The sequence below is a fragment of the Aythya ferina genome (genome assembly GCF_964211825.1).
Source record: "Aythya ferina genome assembly, chromosome: 28".
NCBI lineage: Eukaryota > Metazoa > Chordata > Aves > Anseriformes > Anatidae > Aythya > Aythya ferina.
Genome location: NC_140325.1, coordinates 1,368,947 through 1,383,214, shown reverse-complemented (window position 1 = coordinate 1,383,214; position 14,268 = coordinate 1,368,947). Strand labels below are relative to the sequence as shown.

The 14,268-nt window shown below is 69.7% G+C and overlaps 2 protein-coding genes across 6 annotated transcripts; one reads left to right on the top strand and one right to left on the bottom strand.

Moving 5' to 3' along the window:
• The first annotated feature begins 626 nt into the window (after positions 1–626).
• On the top strand, positions 627–3,639 carry MYL6 (myosin light chain 6). Of its 3 annotated transcripts, XM_084499924.1 has the most exons (7): positions 627–751; positions 1,024–1,051; positions 2,279–2,422; positions 2,518–2,691; positions 2,788–2,865; positions 2,968–3,006; positions 3,412–3,639. In XM_084499924.1, the coding sequence occupies exons 1-6, from the start codon at positions 749–751 to the stop codon at positions 2,994–2,996; spliced, it is 456 nt and encodes a 151-aa protein (XP_084356050.1). In that variant the 5' UTR covers positions 627–748; the 3' UTR covers positions 2,997–3,006; positions 3,412–3,639. The 3 variants fall into 3 exon arrangements, with proteins under 3 accessions (XP_084356050.1, XP_084356049.1, XP_084356048.1); XM_084499923.1 differs by lacking the exon at positions 2,968–3,006; XM_084499922.1 differs by lacking the exon at positions 2,968–3,006 and having other exon boundaries at positions 2,788–2,890; positions 3,594–3,639.
• Positions 3,640–4,002: 363 nt separating this feature from the next.
• On the bottom strand, positions 4,003–12,743 carry SMARCC2 (SWI/SNF related BAF chromatin remodeling complex subunit C2). Of its 3 annotated transcripts, XM_084499919.1 has the most exons (29): positions 12,570–12,743; positions 12,311–12,430; positions 11,526–11,611; positions 11,120–11,201; positions 10,931–11,023; positions 10,780–10,849; positions 10,549–10,618; positions 10,361–10,436; positions 10,128–10,259; positions 9,902–10,017; positions 9,676–9,800; positions 9,532–9,591; positions 9,400–9,437; positions 8,605–8,735; positions 8,446–8,517; positions 8,252–8,365; positions 7,995–8,148; positions 7,752–7,844; positions 7,386–7,505; positions 7,246–7,308; positions 6,893–7,151; positions 6,443–6,604; positions 6,298–6,362; positions 6,083–6,212; positions 5,837–6,003; positions 5,616–5,750; positions 5,207–5,534; positions 4,427–4,798; positions 4,003–4,198 (listed from the first exon to the last, which is right to left on the bottom strand). In XM_084499919.1, exons 1-29 carry the CDS (start codon positions 12,678–12,680, stop codon positions 4,122–4,124), a joined length of 3,621 nt encoding a protein of 1,206 aa, XP_084356045.1. In that variant the 5' UTR covers positions 12,681–12,743; the 3' UTR covers positions 4,003–4,121. The 3 variants fall into 3 exon arrangements, with proteins under 3 accessions (XP_084356045.1, XP_084356046.1, XP_084356047.1); XM_084499920.1 differs by lacking the exon at positions 7,752–7,844 and having other exon boundaries at positions 7,386–7,508; positions 12,570–12,742; XM_084499921.1 differs by lacking the exon at positions 7,752–7,844 and having other exon boundaries at positions 4,004–4,198; positions 12,570–12,742.
• Between the last annotated feature and the right edge of the window lie 1,525 nt (positions 12,744–14,268).

Sequence of the window (14,268 nt, the reverse complement as noted above, 5' to 3'; positions counted from 1 at the left end):
GGTGCCAGTATTGGGGTGTTCTCTGTGGGGGTGTCCTTTATGGGATGCCATCACCGGGATGGTTCCGGGGGGGGGTCCCCAGCTCCATGTCCCCATGGGGGTGTCCCTGGGGGGGTGCCATCACCGGGATATTCCCTCTTGGGGTGTCCTTTAGGGGATGCCACTGTTGGGATGTTCCCTGTTGGGGTGTCCCTTAGGGGATGGCAGCGTGGGGATGCTCCCCGTGGGGGTGTCCCCACCTTGGTGCCCCCCGTGGGGTGCTGCCCTTGGGGGGGGGCACTGTTGGGGGGTCCTTATCAGGGTGTCCCCCAGGGGGTGTCCCCCATGGGACCATCATTGGGGTGTCCCCATAGGGCTGCCCCCCACCCCCTATGGTTGGGGTGCCCCTCCCAGGGGGTGTCCCCCCCACCCTGACCCCCCCCCATCGGGAGGTGCCCCCGGCCCATCCCCCATTGGGGTCCCCCCCCCCCCGGGTGCCCCCCCCGGCCCCGCTCGTTGCCCATCTATAGGCAAAAAATCCCCCCCGGGAGAAGGGGCGTGGCCTCCCGTCGCCCCGCCCCCCTCATGCATAATGCATGAGCTCATTACCGCGCCGTGACGTCGGCGGCTCTCGGCCAATGGGCGCGCGGTGACGTCGGGGCCGTACAAAGGCGCCTCCCGGCGGCCGCGGCCCAGTGCGGGACCGGGACCGGGACCGGGAGGGGGGAACGGGACCAGGAGCGGGACCAGCACCGGGAGCGGCGCCGCCATGGTGGGGAGCGGGGCGGCACCGGGGGGGTTAACGGGGGATGGGGGGGGGGACCGGAACCGGGATGCGACGGGCGGGGGGCGGCGGGCACCGGGCGGGGGGGTGATGGTGATAGGGGGGTGATGGGGGGGTGGGCGTGGGGCGGGGGGGGGCACCGGGACCGGGAGCGGCACCGGGAGCGGGCTCGGGGCTGGCACCGGGCGGGGGGCCCCCGACGGCGCGGGCGGTGCCGGTGCCGGTGCGCGCTGACGGCCGCGCTCTCCCCCCCCCCGCAGTGCGACTTCTCGGAGGAGCAGACCGCCGGTGAGTGACCGGGACCACCGGGACCCCCCCGGGACCCCCCCGGACCCCCCCCCTCGAGGCCCGGCCCCGCCGCTCCCCGCGCTTCCTGCCCGCCGCCGCCCGGGCGGGTCCCGGGGCAAAGTCGCTGCGGGGCCGGGGCGGGGGCCGGGGCCGCACCCGGGGCTGGGGGGGGCTCTCGGGACCCGGGGGGGGGCTCCGGGCTCGGGGGGGGGACACCGGGGGCCGGGGGGGTTCCGGGGCCTCTTGAGCCATTTGCCCTTATATGGGCACGGCGCGGGGCCGGGCCGCGCATTCCTGCGGGGCGGGGCCGCCCCGGTGCGGGGGGGGGGGGGGCGGGAGGCGGCCCCGGCCCTTCCTGCACGGGAGGGGCCCCCCCGCGCTCCCGGAGCCCCCCCCCGCGCTCCCGGAGCCCCCCCCCGGCCGCTGGCGTCGGGTTCCCGACGGGAAACCGGACCCCGATGGGAAACGGGATCTGGGCTGGGGGGGGGCTGGGTGCAGGTGGTGGGGTCCTGGGGGTGCGGGGGTCCCGGGGGTGCGGGTGGGGGGGTCCCGTGGTGCCTGGCCCCATTGGTGCTGCTTACAGCATCCTAGAGCTGCAGCATCGCAGCGGTGTGGGGTATGGGGTCCCGGAGGTGCACGGGCCATAGGAGCAGGGTCTGTAGGAAGAGGTTATGGGGTCCTGTGCGTGCAGCATTCATAAGGGATATGGGGTCCCATCGATGCAGGGTCCCTAGGAGCAGGTTATGGGGTCCCAGAGGTGCAAGGTCCCTAGGAGCAGGTTATGGGGTCCTGTAGGTGCAGGTTATGGGGTCCCATAGGTGCCGGGTCCCTAAGAGTAGGTTATGGGGTCCCGTAGATGCAGGGTCCATAGCAGCAGGTTATGGGGTCCTGTATGTGCAGCAGGGTATGTGTTCTCCATAAGAACAAGTGATGGGGTCCTTTAGGTGCAGGTCATGGTGTCCCATAGGTGCAGGGTCCCCAGGAGCAGGTTACGGGGTTCTGCAGGTGCAGGGTCTGTAGGAACAGGTTATGGGGTCCTGTACATGCAGCATCCATAGGAGTAGGTTATGGGGTCCTGTAGATGCAGGTTACGGGGTCCCATAGGTGCAGGGTCCCTAGGGGCAGGTTCTGGGGTCTCGTAGGTGCAGGACGCTGCAGCACCGGCTCCCACGGGGTGCACGGTCCCGTGGGGGTGCCCGGCTCCCCCCTGACGCGGGCGCCCCGCAGAGTTCAAGGAGGCGTTCCAGCTCTTTGACCGCACCGGGGACGGGAAGATCCTGTACAGCCAGTGCGGGGACGTGATGCGGGCGCTGGGCCAGAACCCCACCAACGCCGAGGTCATGAAGGTGCTGGGCAACCCCAAGAGCGATGGTGAGTGCGCCCCCCCACCCTCCCCGTACACCCCCCGACCCCCCCGGGACCGCTGCCCCCGGCCCCCACCCACGGCGCTCCGTGTCCCCGCGCAGAGATGAACCTGAAGACGCTGAACTTCGAGCAGTTCCTGCCCATGATGCAGACCATCGCCAAGAACAAGGACCAGGGCTGCTTCGAGGACTACGTCGAGGGGCTGCGGGTCTTCGACAAGGAGGGCAACGGCACCGTCATGGGGGCCGAGATCCGCCACGTCCTCGTCACCCTGGGTGAGCACCCATCCCCCTCCCTGGTTCCCGGACCCCCCCCCCCTTCCCCAGTTTCCCCCAGGGCCACCCCGAGGTGACCCCGTCGCCATCCTGCAGGTGAGAAGATGACGGAGGAGGAGGTGGAGCAGCTGGTGGCCGGGCACGAGGACAGCAACGGCTGCATCAACTACGAAGGTGAGCGCCGGGCCGGTGGCCGGGGGTCCCCGGGGGGGGTCCCAGGGGGCTCAGCCCCGTTCCCAAGCCCTCCCTGACCATCATCTCCTTCCTTCCTCCCAGCGTTTGTGAGACACATCTTGTCAGGGTGAAGCCGCAGGGGTACGCCTCTTCCCATCCTCCGCTCCCCCTTCAGTTACTTACTTACCATTTTTTTCCTCCCTCTTTTTTTCCCTCATTTAATTTTTTTCTTCTTTTTTTTTTTTTTTACTTTTTGGGTGGAATTTTTTTTTTTTCTTTTTAAGCAAAGAAAAAAAAAAAAAAAAAAAAAAGCCTCCTGGTTTGCGCTCTCGCCCCCTTTCCCCCTCGGTGCAGCCCCTGCCCCCCCCGCATGCCCCTCTGCATGGAGCCGCAGCCGTGCCCGCCCGCGGGAGCCGCAGCGCCCGGTGCCGCCGCCTCTCCTCCTTCGTCTGCCTGGGGTCTGCTGCGGGCTCCTGCCTCTCTCCGGGACGAGGGCTGGGGGCGCGGAGCCCCCCCCTCACCCCGCTCTTTCTCCTCTCTCTGCAGAGCTGGTCCGGATGGTGCTGAGCGGCTGAAGACCTCCGAACCCCCCCCGTTCCCCCCACCCCACCCCCCGGTCTGGGTTTTGTGCCTTTCCCCCTTTTTTTTTTTTTTTTTTTTTTTTTCCTTTCCCATTGCCCCCCCCCAGCACTGCTGAGCTCCCCCCACGCCCCCCCCCACCGCTCCAGCCCCACCGGCTAAGTTATTGCTCCGCGAATAAAGAGGCGGCGGAGAGATGCTGCGTCCTTCAGCCTGTGTGTGACCCCCCCCAAGCAGCCCCCTGCCCCCCCCCCCACAAACCCTGCCACTCGAGGCCGTTTCTTCCCGCCCCGGGGACTTGGAATTTTATTTTTGTTATTTAAAAAAAAAAGGGAAGGGGGAGAGAGGGAGATTGGGGGAGTGGGGAGGGGTTGGGGGGGGGGGACAAAAACAGAAAAGGAGCTGGGGGGGGGTTGTTGGGGGAGGGGGGGAATGCCCAGTTGCCAGGTGGGATCGGAGCTGTCTCATAAATAGCCGGGGTGCAGCAGGGTCCCCGGCCCGCCCGGGGAGACCAACACTTAAATAAAATCCGGGACAATCATCATAAAAAAATACCAAAGCGGGGGGGTGGGGTGGGGGGGCTTCCTCTGGGGTCTTGCGGGGGCGGGAGGGGCCGGTCTCCCCGGGCCTGCGGCGGGGGGGCGCGGGGTGCAGCGTCCTCGGCCCCGGGGGGGGGCTCACTGCGTGGGGGGGACGGGGGTGGCCGTGCTGGGGCTGGGCGCGATGGGGTCCGTCTGCAGGGGGGGGCCTTGATCTGCACGGAGAGAAAAGGAAAGGAAAAAGGGGGGGGGGGGTGGTCACACCTGGGGGGCGACACAGGGAGGGGTGCGAGCGCACCGCGTAGCCCACCGCCCATGAGAAGGTTTGAGCGAGGCCCCCCCCACCCTGCTCCAGCCCGATGCGCATGGGTGTGGGGATCCCTCCCCGCCATGAGTGACCCCCCCCGACCCCCCCGAAGCCCCCCACCCCCCCAATGTCTCACCTGCGAGGAGGCCGGGGTTGGGAAGGAGGCTTCCCTGCACGGCGGCCACGATGGCGGGGCTGTGCGCGGCGGCCGAGCCCCCCGCGAGGTGCGGCAGGGCCAGGCCGGGTGGGTTAGGCGGGGGGGGCAGCCCCCCGGGCGGCATGCTGCTGGCCAGGGCCCCATGCAGCGGGAGGGCGGGCGGGTTAGCGGGGAAGGTGGCCCCGATGGACTCGGCTAGGGGGTTAGCCATGCTAAATGGGATGGCGGATGGAGGCAATCCGAAGGGCAGGGCCGCGGGCGCATTACCGGGCACGGCGGGGTGGCCGCTGCCACCGAGGCTCCCAGCCAGGCTCTGGGACGGCGGCTGCTGCCCGGGGAACGGCGCCGGGGCTGCGGGAGAGCAGGGAGACGTTAAGGGAAGGACTTTAGGATCACCTGGGCCAACCCTCCCCCTGCCACCAACGGCACCCAGGCAGCAGGTCCAGGCTTTCCTTGAACGTCCCCCAGGAACAGGGGCAGGGGCAGGGACACCCCCACCCTGTGCAGCCCGCTCCAACACCCCCCCACCCTCCCTAAAATCTGCCTCCTCATTCCCAACCCAAACCTTCCCCAGCACCACCTGAGGCCATTCCCTCTCCTCCCATCCCTCACCATCTGCAGCCCCCCCGCCCAGCTCCCCCCACCTTTCCTTCAGGTAGATGGCGAGAGCATGAAATTGGGGAATGGGGGGGGAAAACCATCAGGGCTGAGACCCCCCCCCAGCCACCCACCCACCCACCCCCTCGGCACCCCGCTCACCGTGCGGGATGGCCGGGCCAGGCTGCGGGGCGCCCGGCGGCGGGGGTGGCTGCGGCGGGGGGGCCCCGGGCAGCGGCTGCCCCCCGGGCTCAGCGGGGGCCACCATGGCGGGGGCGGGCGGCGCGCCCAGAGGGTGGGCGGCGGGGGCCAGGGGGGTGCCGGTGGCGGGCAGGGGCTGAGCCCCCGGCGGCAGGGGGGGCGGCTGCTGCTGCTGCTGCTGCTGCAGGTGCTGGAAGTGCTGCTGGCGGGCGCGCATCTCCGCGTACTTCAGCTGCTCCATGTGGAAGGCCTGGCGGTCCGCCAGCAGCTGCTGCCGCTGGTATTCCAGCTACGGGGAGGCACGGGGGGGGTCAGCAGAGGCTGCCAGGGTGTGTGTGGGGGGGATGCTCAAGGTCTGCGCCCTGCTCACCGCCTCGCGCTCCCGGTCCATGATGGTCTCGAGCTCCTCGAAGTGCCGCAGCTTGATCTCCAGCTTCTTCATCTGCGTCTCCACCAGCAGCGCCACCAGCGACTTGATCTTACGCTCCTCCACGGCCGCCAGGTGCTGAGGGGATGGGGTGGGGGTCAGCACCTGCAGGAAACCCCCCCCACACACACACACAGCCCCCCCCGAAAGCCCCCAACCCGCACCTTGGCCTTCACAGCAGCTGCAGCCAGCGCGGCGGCGGCAGCGGTGGAGAGGTTCCCCTCGCCGATGTCCCGCTCCACCTTCGCCTTGCGCTCGGCCTCGGGCTCCGGTGGCTCCTTGGGCACCTCGTCCTGCGCCTCCTTCGCCTCCTTCTCCTTCTCCAGGTCCCCTGCAGGGGACAGGGGTGGTCAGTGAGGTGTGGCTGGGGGGGTGCTCTGCACCTCCTGCCTGGCCAGGCCTCCTCTCACCTGTGCCATCGCTGTCGCCCTTGTCCGACTCCTTCTCACCCTCCAGCTCCTTGCCCTTCTCCTCCTCCTTCTTGGCCATGTCCCCCAGTTTCTCCTTCACCTCCTCCTCGGCGGTGCCATCCCGGGGCTCCTGGGGAAGGGACCAGACCCGGCTGTTTGCCCCCCCAATTTCCAACCTCCAGCAGGGCCCCACCCTGCGCCCCCAGCCCCGCTACCTTCGCCTCCTTCTTCTCCTCCGCCGGCTGCGCCTCTGCCCGCGCCTCCTCCGTGCCGCTCTCCTCTGGGGACACAGGCACAGGGTGAGCCCCCCCTGTGCCAAAACCCATTGCACAGAGCCCCCCCAGCACCCCCAGGCGGTACCTATCCGCTCGGGCTCGTCGGAGGTGGTGCCGGCGATGCCGCTGCTCTCCAGCCCGAACGCAGGGTCGGCTTTGCCCGTCACCTTGGCCGCCTCCTCCACCTTGCGGACGTGCGCCTCCACCAGCGCCGTGGGCACCTCCTCCTTCATCTTGGAGAACTCCTCTGCCAGAGCAGCGCGATGCCACCCATCAGCGGGGGGCTGAGCCCCCCCCCAAGAGCCAGCCCCGCTCCTTGGCACCGCACAGCCCCCCCGGAGGTGTGGGGGGGCTCGTCCCGTGTCCCATGTCCCAGCTCCCCATCACCGCCCGCGGCCCCACGCCGTGCTGCCCGTTCTCTGGCAGTGCTCGGCCCCCTCTTGCCTCCACCGCCCTGGGGGGGTTCTCGTGCCCCTAACGCCACGGCCGACGGCCCCCCCGGGCTCCGACCCCTGCGGGGACGCGGCCACATTACCCAGCGCCGACTTGGCGGCGGCGGAGGCGACACGGGGGTCGACGACGGAGGCCAGGAAGGCGACGGTGCTCATGACGGGGTTGCCGGACTGGCTGAAGGGGATGGGCTGGTAGGCCAGGGGCCCCAGGGACGCCTCCGAGTCCTCCAGGTAGGGGTCCTCGATGGGCAGCCGCAGGAAGTGCAGGATGCACTCATCCTGCGTCCGGCTGCCCACGTGCTCCGACACCTTGTTCCAGTCGTCCTTGTACATCTCCAGGGCCTACGGGGTGGGGCGGGGGGGCTCAGCGGGGCTGGGTGGCCCCGTTACCAACGCTCCCTCCTCCCCGGGACCCCTTCCCAGATCCCTGGCTCACCTCCAGCAGCAGCAGCGTCTCCTGCTCCGTCCACTCCCGCGTGGCGCTGGCGGCAGCTTTGCTCTGTGGGGGTGAAAGAGGGGGGTGAGCGGCGGGGTGGGGGCACAGGGAGGGAGCAGGGAAGGGGCCGGGGCCCCCACCTTGGAGGGGACGTTCTTCTTGGTGTACATGTCGGTGCGGAGGCCGAAGTTCTGCATGTCGGCCGGCTTCTCCTTGCTCTTGTCGGGGAAGTTCAGCATCTGCTGCGAGGCCGAGGTCTGCTGCTGGGGAGGAGAGGGGACGTTGGGGGCACGGCCGGGGGGGCGGCAGGCCCGAGAGGACGCAGCTCCCCCCCCCCCTCCCCATCCCCGTCCCTCCCTGGAGACGCCGCAGTGCCCCGTCTCGTCACGGTGTCCCCCCCGCGTCCCTGCTCCCCAGGGCAGGGCGGCATGCGGGGCGCGAGGGGGAGGAGGGAAGGAGCCTTCCTCGGCCAGCGGCGGGGGGACGGGCCCCATGCAGCCGCCTACCAGCTCCGGCTTCCCTTTCACCGTCTCGGTGACGAGGTCTTCGATCTCTTTGCTCTTGCGGCCCGTCTTGGCGTCGCCGTCGCTCTGCCGGCCCTGAGGCACAGACAAAGCTGTGCTCAGGCCCCCCCCCCCCCCAGCCCCGCTCAAAACCCCAACCCTAACCCCCCCAACACCCCCCCCCACGGGGACCGGGGAAGGCGGACGGGACGCGGAGGCGGCGGGGGACCCTCGTTGTGCACCCACCTGGGGCGTCTTGGGCTGCAGCGGCACCAGCCCCGAGGGGGTGTCGGCCAGGACGTGGAAATGAGAGGTGGGCGGGGGGCCCATGGGGGTGGGCCGGCTCTCGGCGTCCACCTGGTAGTTGATGAGGCCCCACTGCTCCAGGAAGGCGTGGACCCTGCAGAGGAGGAAAAAAGGGGAGTGTGTGGGGGGGGGGCTCAGAGGTTGGGGAGGGGGCGGCTGCCGCGGGCCGAGCCGCGTGCAGCGGGGGCCAAACGCACCGCATGATGGCACAGACGTCGCCCGCCAGGTTGCGGCGGCAGGCGGTGGAGGTGAGGTACTCCTGCGGGTTCAGGCGGTACGTGTCGATCATGAAGTTGCGGTAGGCCAGGTATCTGCGGCAGGGAGGGGGCCGTGAGCACGGCGTGGGGCCGGGGGGGCACGGAGGGACGGGGCAGGGGGGGCTCGGCCTCACATTTCGGGGGTCTTGGACTTGTTCTTGCCGTTGAAGAACTCGGGCAGGGCTCGGCGCTCGATGGCGTGGACGCTGCAAGGGGGAGGCACGGGGAGGGGCTGGCACCGCGCCGCCAGGCTGGCAGCGGGGCACCGGCCACGGCCTCGGGGCGCCCCGTACCTGTTGTAGTCGAACCAGGCGGCGTAGCTGGGGATGATGATGTGGTGGGTCTGCTCCGTCACGTTGTCCTCGTGCAGGTCGGGGTTCTTGGCCTGCTCCCCCTTGCTGCCGGTGCCGTTCTCCTCCTCGTCCTGCGGGACACGGGCGCCACGTGGGCAAAGGGCCCCGACCCCTCCTTCGCGCCCTCACCGAGCACGGGATGGGGATGGGGTCCACAGCATGGTTTGGGGTGGACGGGACCTTAAGGACCTGGTTTGAAGCCCCCCCTCCATGCACAGGGCCCCCTCCCACCAGCCCGGGCTGCCCACAACCCCGGCCAGCCTGGCCTCGAGCACTTGCCAGGAGGGGGCAGCCACAACCAGCTCCAGTAACAGATCCATTTCTCACACCTAACCCCCATCTAACCTTTCCTTTTGAAGCCATTTCCCCTCATCCTATCACTACAGACCTCGGGGAAAAGCCTTTTACCACCTTCCCTATAAGCCCCCTCCTGCAGGGCCCCCCCAGAGCTTTCTCTTCTCCAGGCTGCACAACCCCAGCCCCTCGTCAGAGGACAGCTGCTCCAGCCCCAGAAGCAGTTTTGTGGCCTTCCTCTGCACACCCTCTAATACGCCAGCAAACGGGGCCTTTTTGTCCCCAGAAAAGGCACAAAAGAGGTGACCATCCTACAGCGATGACCCTATTTCTGGAGTGGGGAGCATGGTCCTTGGAGAAGGGAAAAGGGTCCCTTGGGCAGGGAAAAGAGACCTCACGGGGCTGCTGTCACCGAGGGCTGGCACAGCCCTGTGGCCTCACCTTGCCGGCTGTCTCCATGCTCTCGTCCTCCTGCTCATCTGGAAGAGAGGACACGGGGGCAGTTTTGGGCACCGCCGGCGTGGCAGCACCAGGGACTGGCCGCAGCGCCCAGCCCGAGGGGCTCGGACTCACCCAGGTCTGTCATGGTGCCCCCCTTGACGGGCGCAGACTCCGAGTCCTTCTTGGTGTTGACTGCAGCAGAGGGAGGAGGCGCTGAGCGCTGGGGTGCTGGGACAGGCACGGCCCCGTGGGGACACTGCCGGCCCCGGCCCTGACCTGTTTTGGGCAGGGTGACCTCCTCCACGTTGGGGACGGGCGAGGGCTCGTCCATGTCCTTCGTCAGGTCCTCCTGCTCCTCCTCGCGGTGCCCGCGCTTGGACTTGTTGTAGGGGGTGGAGGGTCTGTGAAAGCCAGAGCCCCCCAGCCCCGTCAGCACCACAGCCGGGCTCCCACAGCCTCTGCCCTGGGGCTGAATCCGGCCCCGTTGCCCCCCCAGGCTCACCCCTTCTTAGCGTTCTTCTTTTTGGCCTCTGGGGTGGGCGAGGGCGAGGGCGAGCGCTTCCTCTTCTTGTAGTTGCCTCCCTTCTTGTCCCGCCGGTCCGAGTCAGGGCTGTTCACCTGTGGAGGACGCAGGGATCACGAGGCACAGGGCTGGGATCCCCACACTGCACCCCCAGGGCAGAGCCCCCTCCCCGTGCGTCCCCCGGGGGCAGCCGCCCCGCTCTGACCTCATCCGTCAGTGTCTTGGCCGAGATCTTCTTCCTGCGGGCCACGGGGCTCTTCTCGTCGGTCACCTCGTAGTCCTCCTCGTTCATCCACTCGTTGAAGGTGTCCGTGTCCAGGATCCACTTGGCATGGACCTGCGTGCGGGGCCCAGACAGATCGGTGACCCCCAGGGTGGGCAGGGGACGGGGGGGGGGTCCATCCACAGCCACCAGCTGGGCCTGGGGGTCCCCATCACCTTGCGGGGTTTCTCCGGTGTCGGGGCGTCCTCCACGGAGGCCTCGATCTCGTTGGCCGGGATCCAGGTGTCGTAGCTGCGGGTGCAGGGGCAGGGGGTGAGCGGGGGCGTCCCATCAGGCTGCGGCCACGTCCCCCAGCCCCAGCACGGAGCGGTGGCTCCCCGGGACCCCTCCGGGACCCCCTCACCTGTCGGGGTAGTAGCCCCAGTGCAGCAGCACCTGCTTGTCTCGCTTCATGACCGGCCGCACCCACTCCTCTGCAAGGCACAGGCAGAGGGCACGGTGCTGGGCACGGCCCCCACCACGGCTCCGACTGCCCCTGGGGGAGCTGCCCCGGTGGCCAGGCACAGCCCAGCCCCCAGCACTGCCCCCCCCGATGTTTCCCCATCAGTTCTGAGCCCCCCAGGCTCGCACCCACCTTCCTCCAGGTTCCCGGGGACGGGGCAGACGACGTGGGACGCGTTGCTCTTGTCCTCGGTCACGGTGCCCTGCAAGGAGGGGGGAGCACAGGGCTGAGCACCGCGACGCAGCCTCGGATGGGCCCCCCCCACCCCAGCGCTGCCACTGACCTGGTGCCTCTTGACGATGTCCTTCAGCTTGCTCAGCAGCTTGGGCTCAATCTCCTGGTGCAGGAAGATGTTGGGCCGGGCCAGGCAGTTGTTCTGGGGATGAAGAGCAAAGCGTTGAGCGGGATGGGGGCAGACTCGGGGGGGGGGGGATCTCCGGGGGAGGGGCTGGGAGGGGAAGCACCCCCTTACCTGCACCAGGGATTTCTCGATGGTCATGAACATCTCCACGTTGCGATCCATCCGCGAGGGATTCTGGAAATCGAAACGCCGCCTTATTGGAAGAAAAGAGCGACTCTCATGAAAGCCACAGCTCCGGTCTCCTCGTCAGCCAGCCGCAGCCTGCCTGGCGGGGGGGGGGGGCCTGAACCCCCCCCAGGGCTCCATGGCTGGTGGGGGGGACATCCCCCAGCACCTGCTCACAGAGGTGGGAGCCCTATGCACAGCCCAGCCCAGGCAGCCACCGAGCTGGGGCAACCCCCAGTGCTCCCACAGAGGGGATAAAAGCTCTGTCCCCCCCCTCACCCAGCCCCCACAGCTCCCACCCCAGCCCCCTCCCACTCCCAGCCCCCCCCAATGGGGCGCGGTGGGTGCTCACCATCCTTGGTCGCTCTTGAACTTATAGGCGGCTGCCAGGATGTGGCACAGGGCTCCCCCCGCCTTGAAATCCAAGAAGCATTTGATCTGTAACGGGAGGAGAGGGGTCGGGGGGGGTGCACGGGACAGCCCGGGGCACCGGGAGCTGTCACCGGTGCATCGGGGACGCCGGCCCTGGGTCACTGGGGCTGTGATGTGGATGCTGGGTTGGGGGCTGGGGGGGGGCTGCCAAAAAGCCCCCGTGCTGGGGGGCTGGCCCCGGGTCAGCGGGGCGCTGTCTGCGGTCTGGCGCTGTCCCAGGTGGGGGGCAGCTGCCAGGCAGGGCACGGCCCCGGGGTCAGCGGGGGGCTGGCCCCGGGCTGCTGGGGCACAGACCCTCAGCGGGGCATCGTCACCATGTGGGGCCAGGGTCCCTGCGTGGGGCCACGGTCCCTGCGTGGGGTTAGGGTCCCTGTACCTGGCACTGGCCATTCCAAGGCCATTGTCCCTGGGTTTCTGTCCCCAGGCCCCCGAGGCGCTGCCCCCGTTCCCGGTGTCGCCCCCCCGCCGTGGTGCTCCCAGGGGCAGGGGGGCACCGTCCCCACGTCCCCACATCCCCACATCCCGGTGTCCCCGTGTCCCCAGCCGCCCTCCCCGTGTCCCCGGGCCGCAGCCCACGGTCACGGAGGCGCCGTCCCCGTCCCCGCTGCCGGGGGGAGGCCGTGCCCGGGGGCTGAGGGAAGGGGCGGGGAGGTGTGGGGGGGGTCCCGGGCGGGGGGGGGCCGCCTTTGTGCGGCGGGGGCTCACCGGCAGCTTGGTGAGGGGCGCGTTGCTGACGTGCTTCCCGAACACCTCCTCCTGGAACTGCAGCAGCTGCACCACCAGGCTCGACAGCGACTTGTTGGTGGGGGGCTCGGCCTGGATGTACTGGGGGGGGGAAACGGGGGGGCGGGGGGGGGTGGTCACGGCCCCGCCGCGGGCCGCAGCCGGGGCCTCCCGCCGAGCCGGGCCCGGGGGGCGGCGGGGCCGTGACAGGCCGGGCCCGCGGCCGCCGCCCCCGCGCTACCTTCTTGTAGTTCTTGCCGAGCCACAGCCGCACGTTGTCGAACTGGCTGACGGTGTCCGAGGCCTCGTAGTACTTGACGTTGGGGCCGCCGTCCTTCTTCCGCACCGCCATCTTCCAGCGGGCCGGGCCGCTCCCCGCCGCGCCGCTCCCCGCCGCCACCACGGCCGCGCCGCGCCGGTAGCGCCGCCTGCTGGACGCAAAGTGCGTAGCGCTGCTGGGCGCAAAGTGCGTAGCTGCACCGCCGCCTGCTGGGCGTAAAGTGCGTAGCGCTGCCGGGCGCAAAGTGCGTAGCTGTACTGCCGCCTGCTGGGCGCAAACTACGTAGCGCTGTGCTGCCGCCTGCTGGGCGTAAAGTGCGTAGCGCTGCTGGGCGCAAAGTGCGTAGCTGTGCTGCCGCCTGCTGGGCGCAAAGTGCGTAGGGACGCACCACAGACTGCTGGACGTAAAGTGCGTAGCGCTGCTGGGCGTAAAGTGCGTAGCTGTGCTGCCGCCAGATGGACGTAAAGTACGTAGCTGTACCGCCGCCTGCTGGGCGTAAAGTGCGCAGCAGTGCTACCGCCTGCTGGGCGCAAAGTGCGTAGCACTGCTGGGCGGAAAGTGCGTAGCTGTACCGCCGCCTGCCGGGCGCAAAGTGCGTAGCTGTACTGCCGCCTACTGGACGTAAAGTGCGCAGGGGACGTACCGCCGCCTGCTGGGCGCAAAGTGCGTAGGGGATGTACTGCCCCCTGCTGGACGTAAAGTGCGTAGTGACTGCACCGCCCCCTACCGGCCGCAAAGTGCGTAGCGCTGCACTGCCTCCTACCGGACGCAAAGTGCGTAGAGCCTGCGCTGTCCCTTGCTGGACGCAAAGTGCGTAATGACTGTACGGAACCCTACCGGACGCAAAGTGCGTAGTGGCCGCCCGGAGCCCTACCGGCCGCAAAGTGCGCAGCCTTGCCCCGCCCCCTCCCGCTCCCCCCCCCCCCGCTCCGCGCCGCCGCTGCCCGCTCGGTACCGGCGCGGCCGCGGCGCCCCCTGCAGGGCCGTGTCCCGGCTGCGCCCCCTGCGGGCCCACGGGGGACAACGAGCGGGGACGGGGGGGGCGGGGGGGAGAGCCCCGGGGCGGCGTGGGGCGGATCGGGGGTCCCGGGGCCGGGGCCGGGGCCGGGCGGGGCCGGTTGGCGGCTCCGGGCCGGGTCTAGGCGGAGGGAGGCGGAGGGAGGCGCGGGAGTCACGGTGGCCGAGTGGTTAAGGCGTTGGACTCGAAATCCAATGGGGTTTCCCCGCACAGGTTCGAATCCTGTCCGTGACGCGAGCGCTGCTTTTGCGGGGGGGCCGCGAGCCCCGCGCCAACGGCACGGGGGGGGGGCTCGGGGACACCCGGGGGGGGGCTCCCACCCCCCCATCCCCTTTTTTTTAACGGAGGGGGCAACGGCGCCGAGATCAGGCCCTGGGGGGGGGGCTGGGGGGTTACCGGAGCCCAGCACGGGGGGGGGCAGCCCCCAGACCCCCGGGGGTGCCGGGGTCGGGGCAGGGGGAGCCCCCCCCCGGTAGGGGGCTGGGTGCGGAGTTTGGGACCCCCGGGAGCGGACGGAGACCCCGAGCCCACGGGTACAGCAACCAGAACGGCCTTTATTGGGGATGGGGCCCGGCCCTGCCCCCCCCGGCACGGGAGGAGAAAGGAGCGTAAAAAACCAACGAAATGGATGCAAATAAATTA

Bases quoted from the DNA above. Each gene is read 5' to 3' on its own strand.
- MYL6 (XM_084499922.1), top strand. The intron at 1,052-2,278 runs GTGAGTGACCGG...GGCGCCCCGCAG, and splicing joins CTCGGAGGAGCAGACCGCCG to AGTTCAAGGAGGCGTTCCAG. The intron at 2,692-2,787 runs GTGAGCACCCAT...GCCATCCTGCAG, and splicing joins CCACGTCCTCGTCACCCTGG to GTGAGAAGATGACGGAGGAG.
- SMARCC2 (XM_084499919.1), bottom strand. From the start codon at position 12,680: ATGGCGGTGCGGAAGAAGGACGGCGGCCCCAACGTCAAGTACTACGAG. The intron at 9,438-9,531 runs GTGAGTCCGAGC...CCTCTCTTCCAG, and splicing joins GGGCACCATGACAGACCTGG to ATGAGCAGGAGGACGAGAGC. The intron at 6,363-6,442 runs GTACCGCCTGGG...CTGTGTCCCCAG, and splicing joins CGACGAGCCCGAGCGGATAG to AGGAGAGCGGCACGGAGGAG.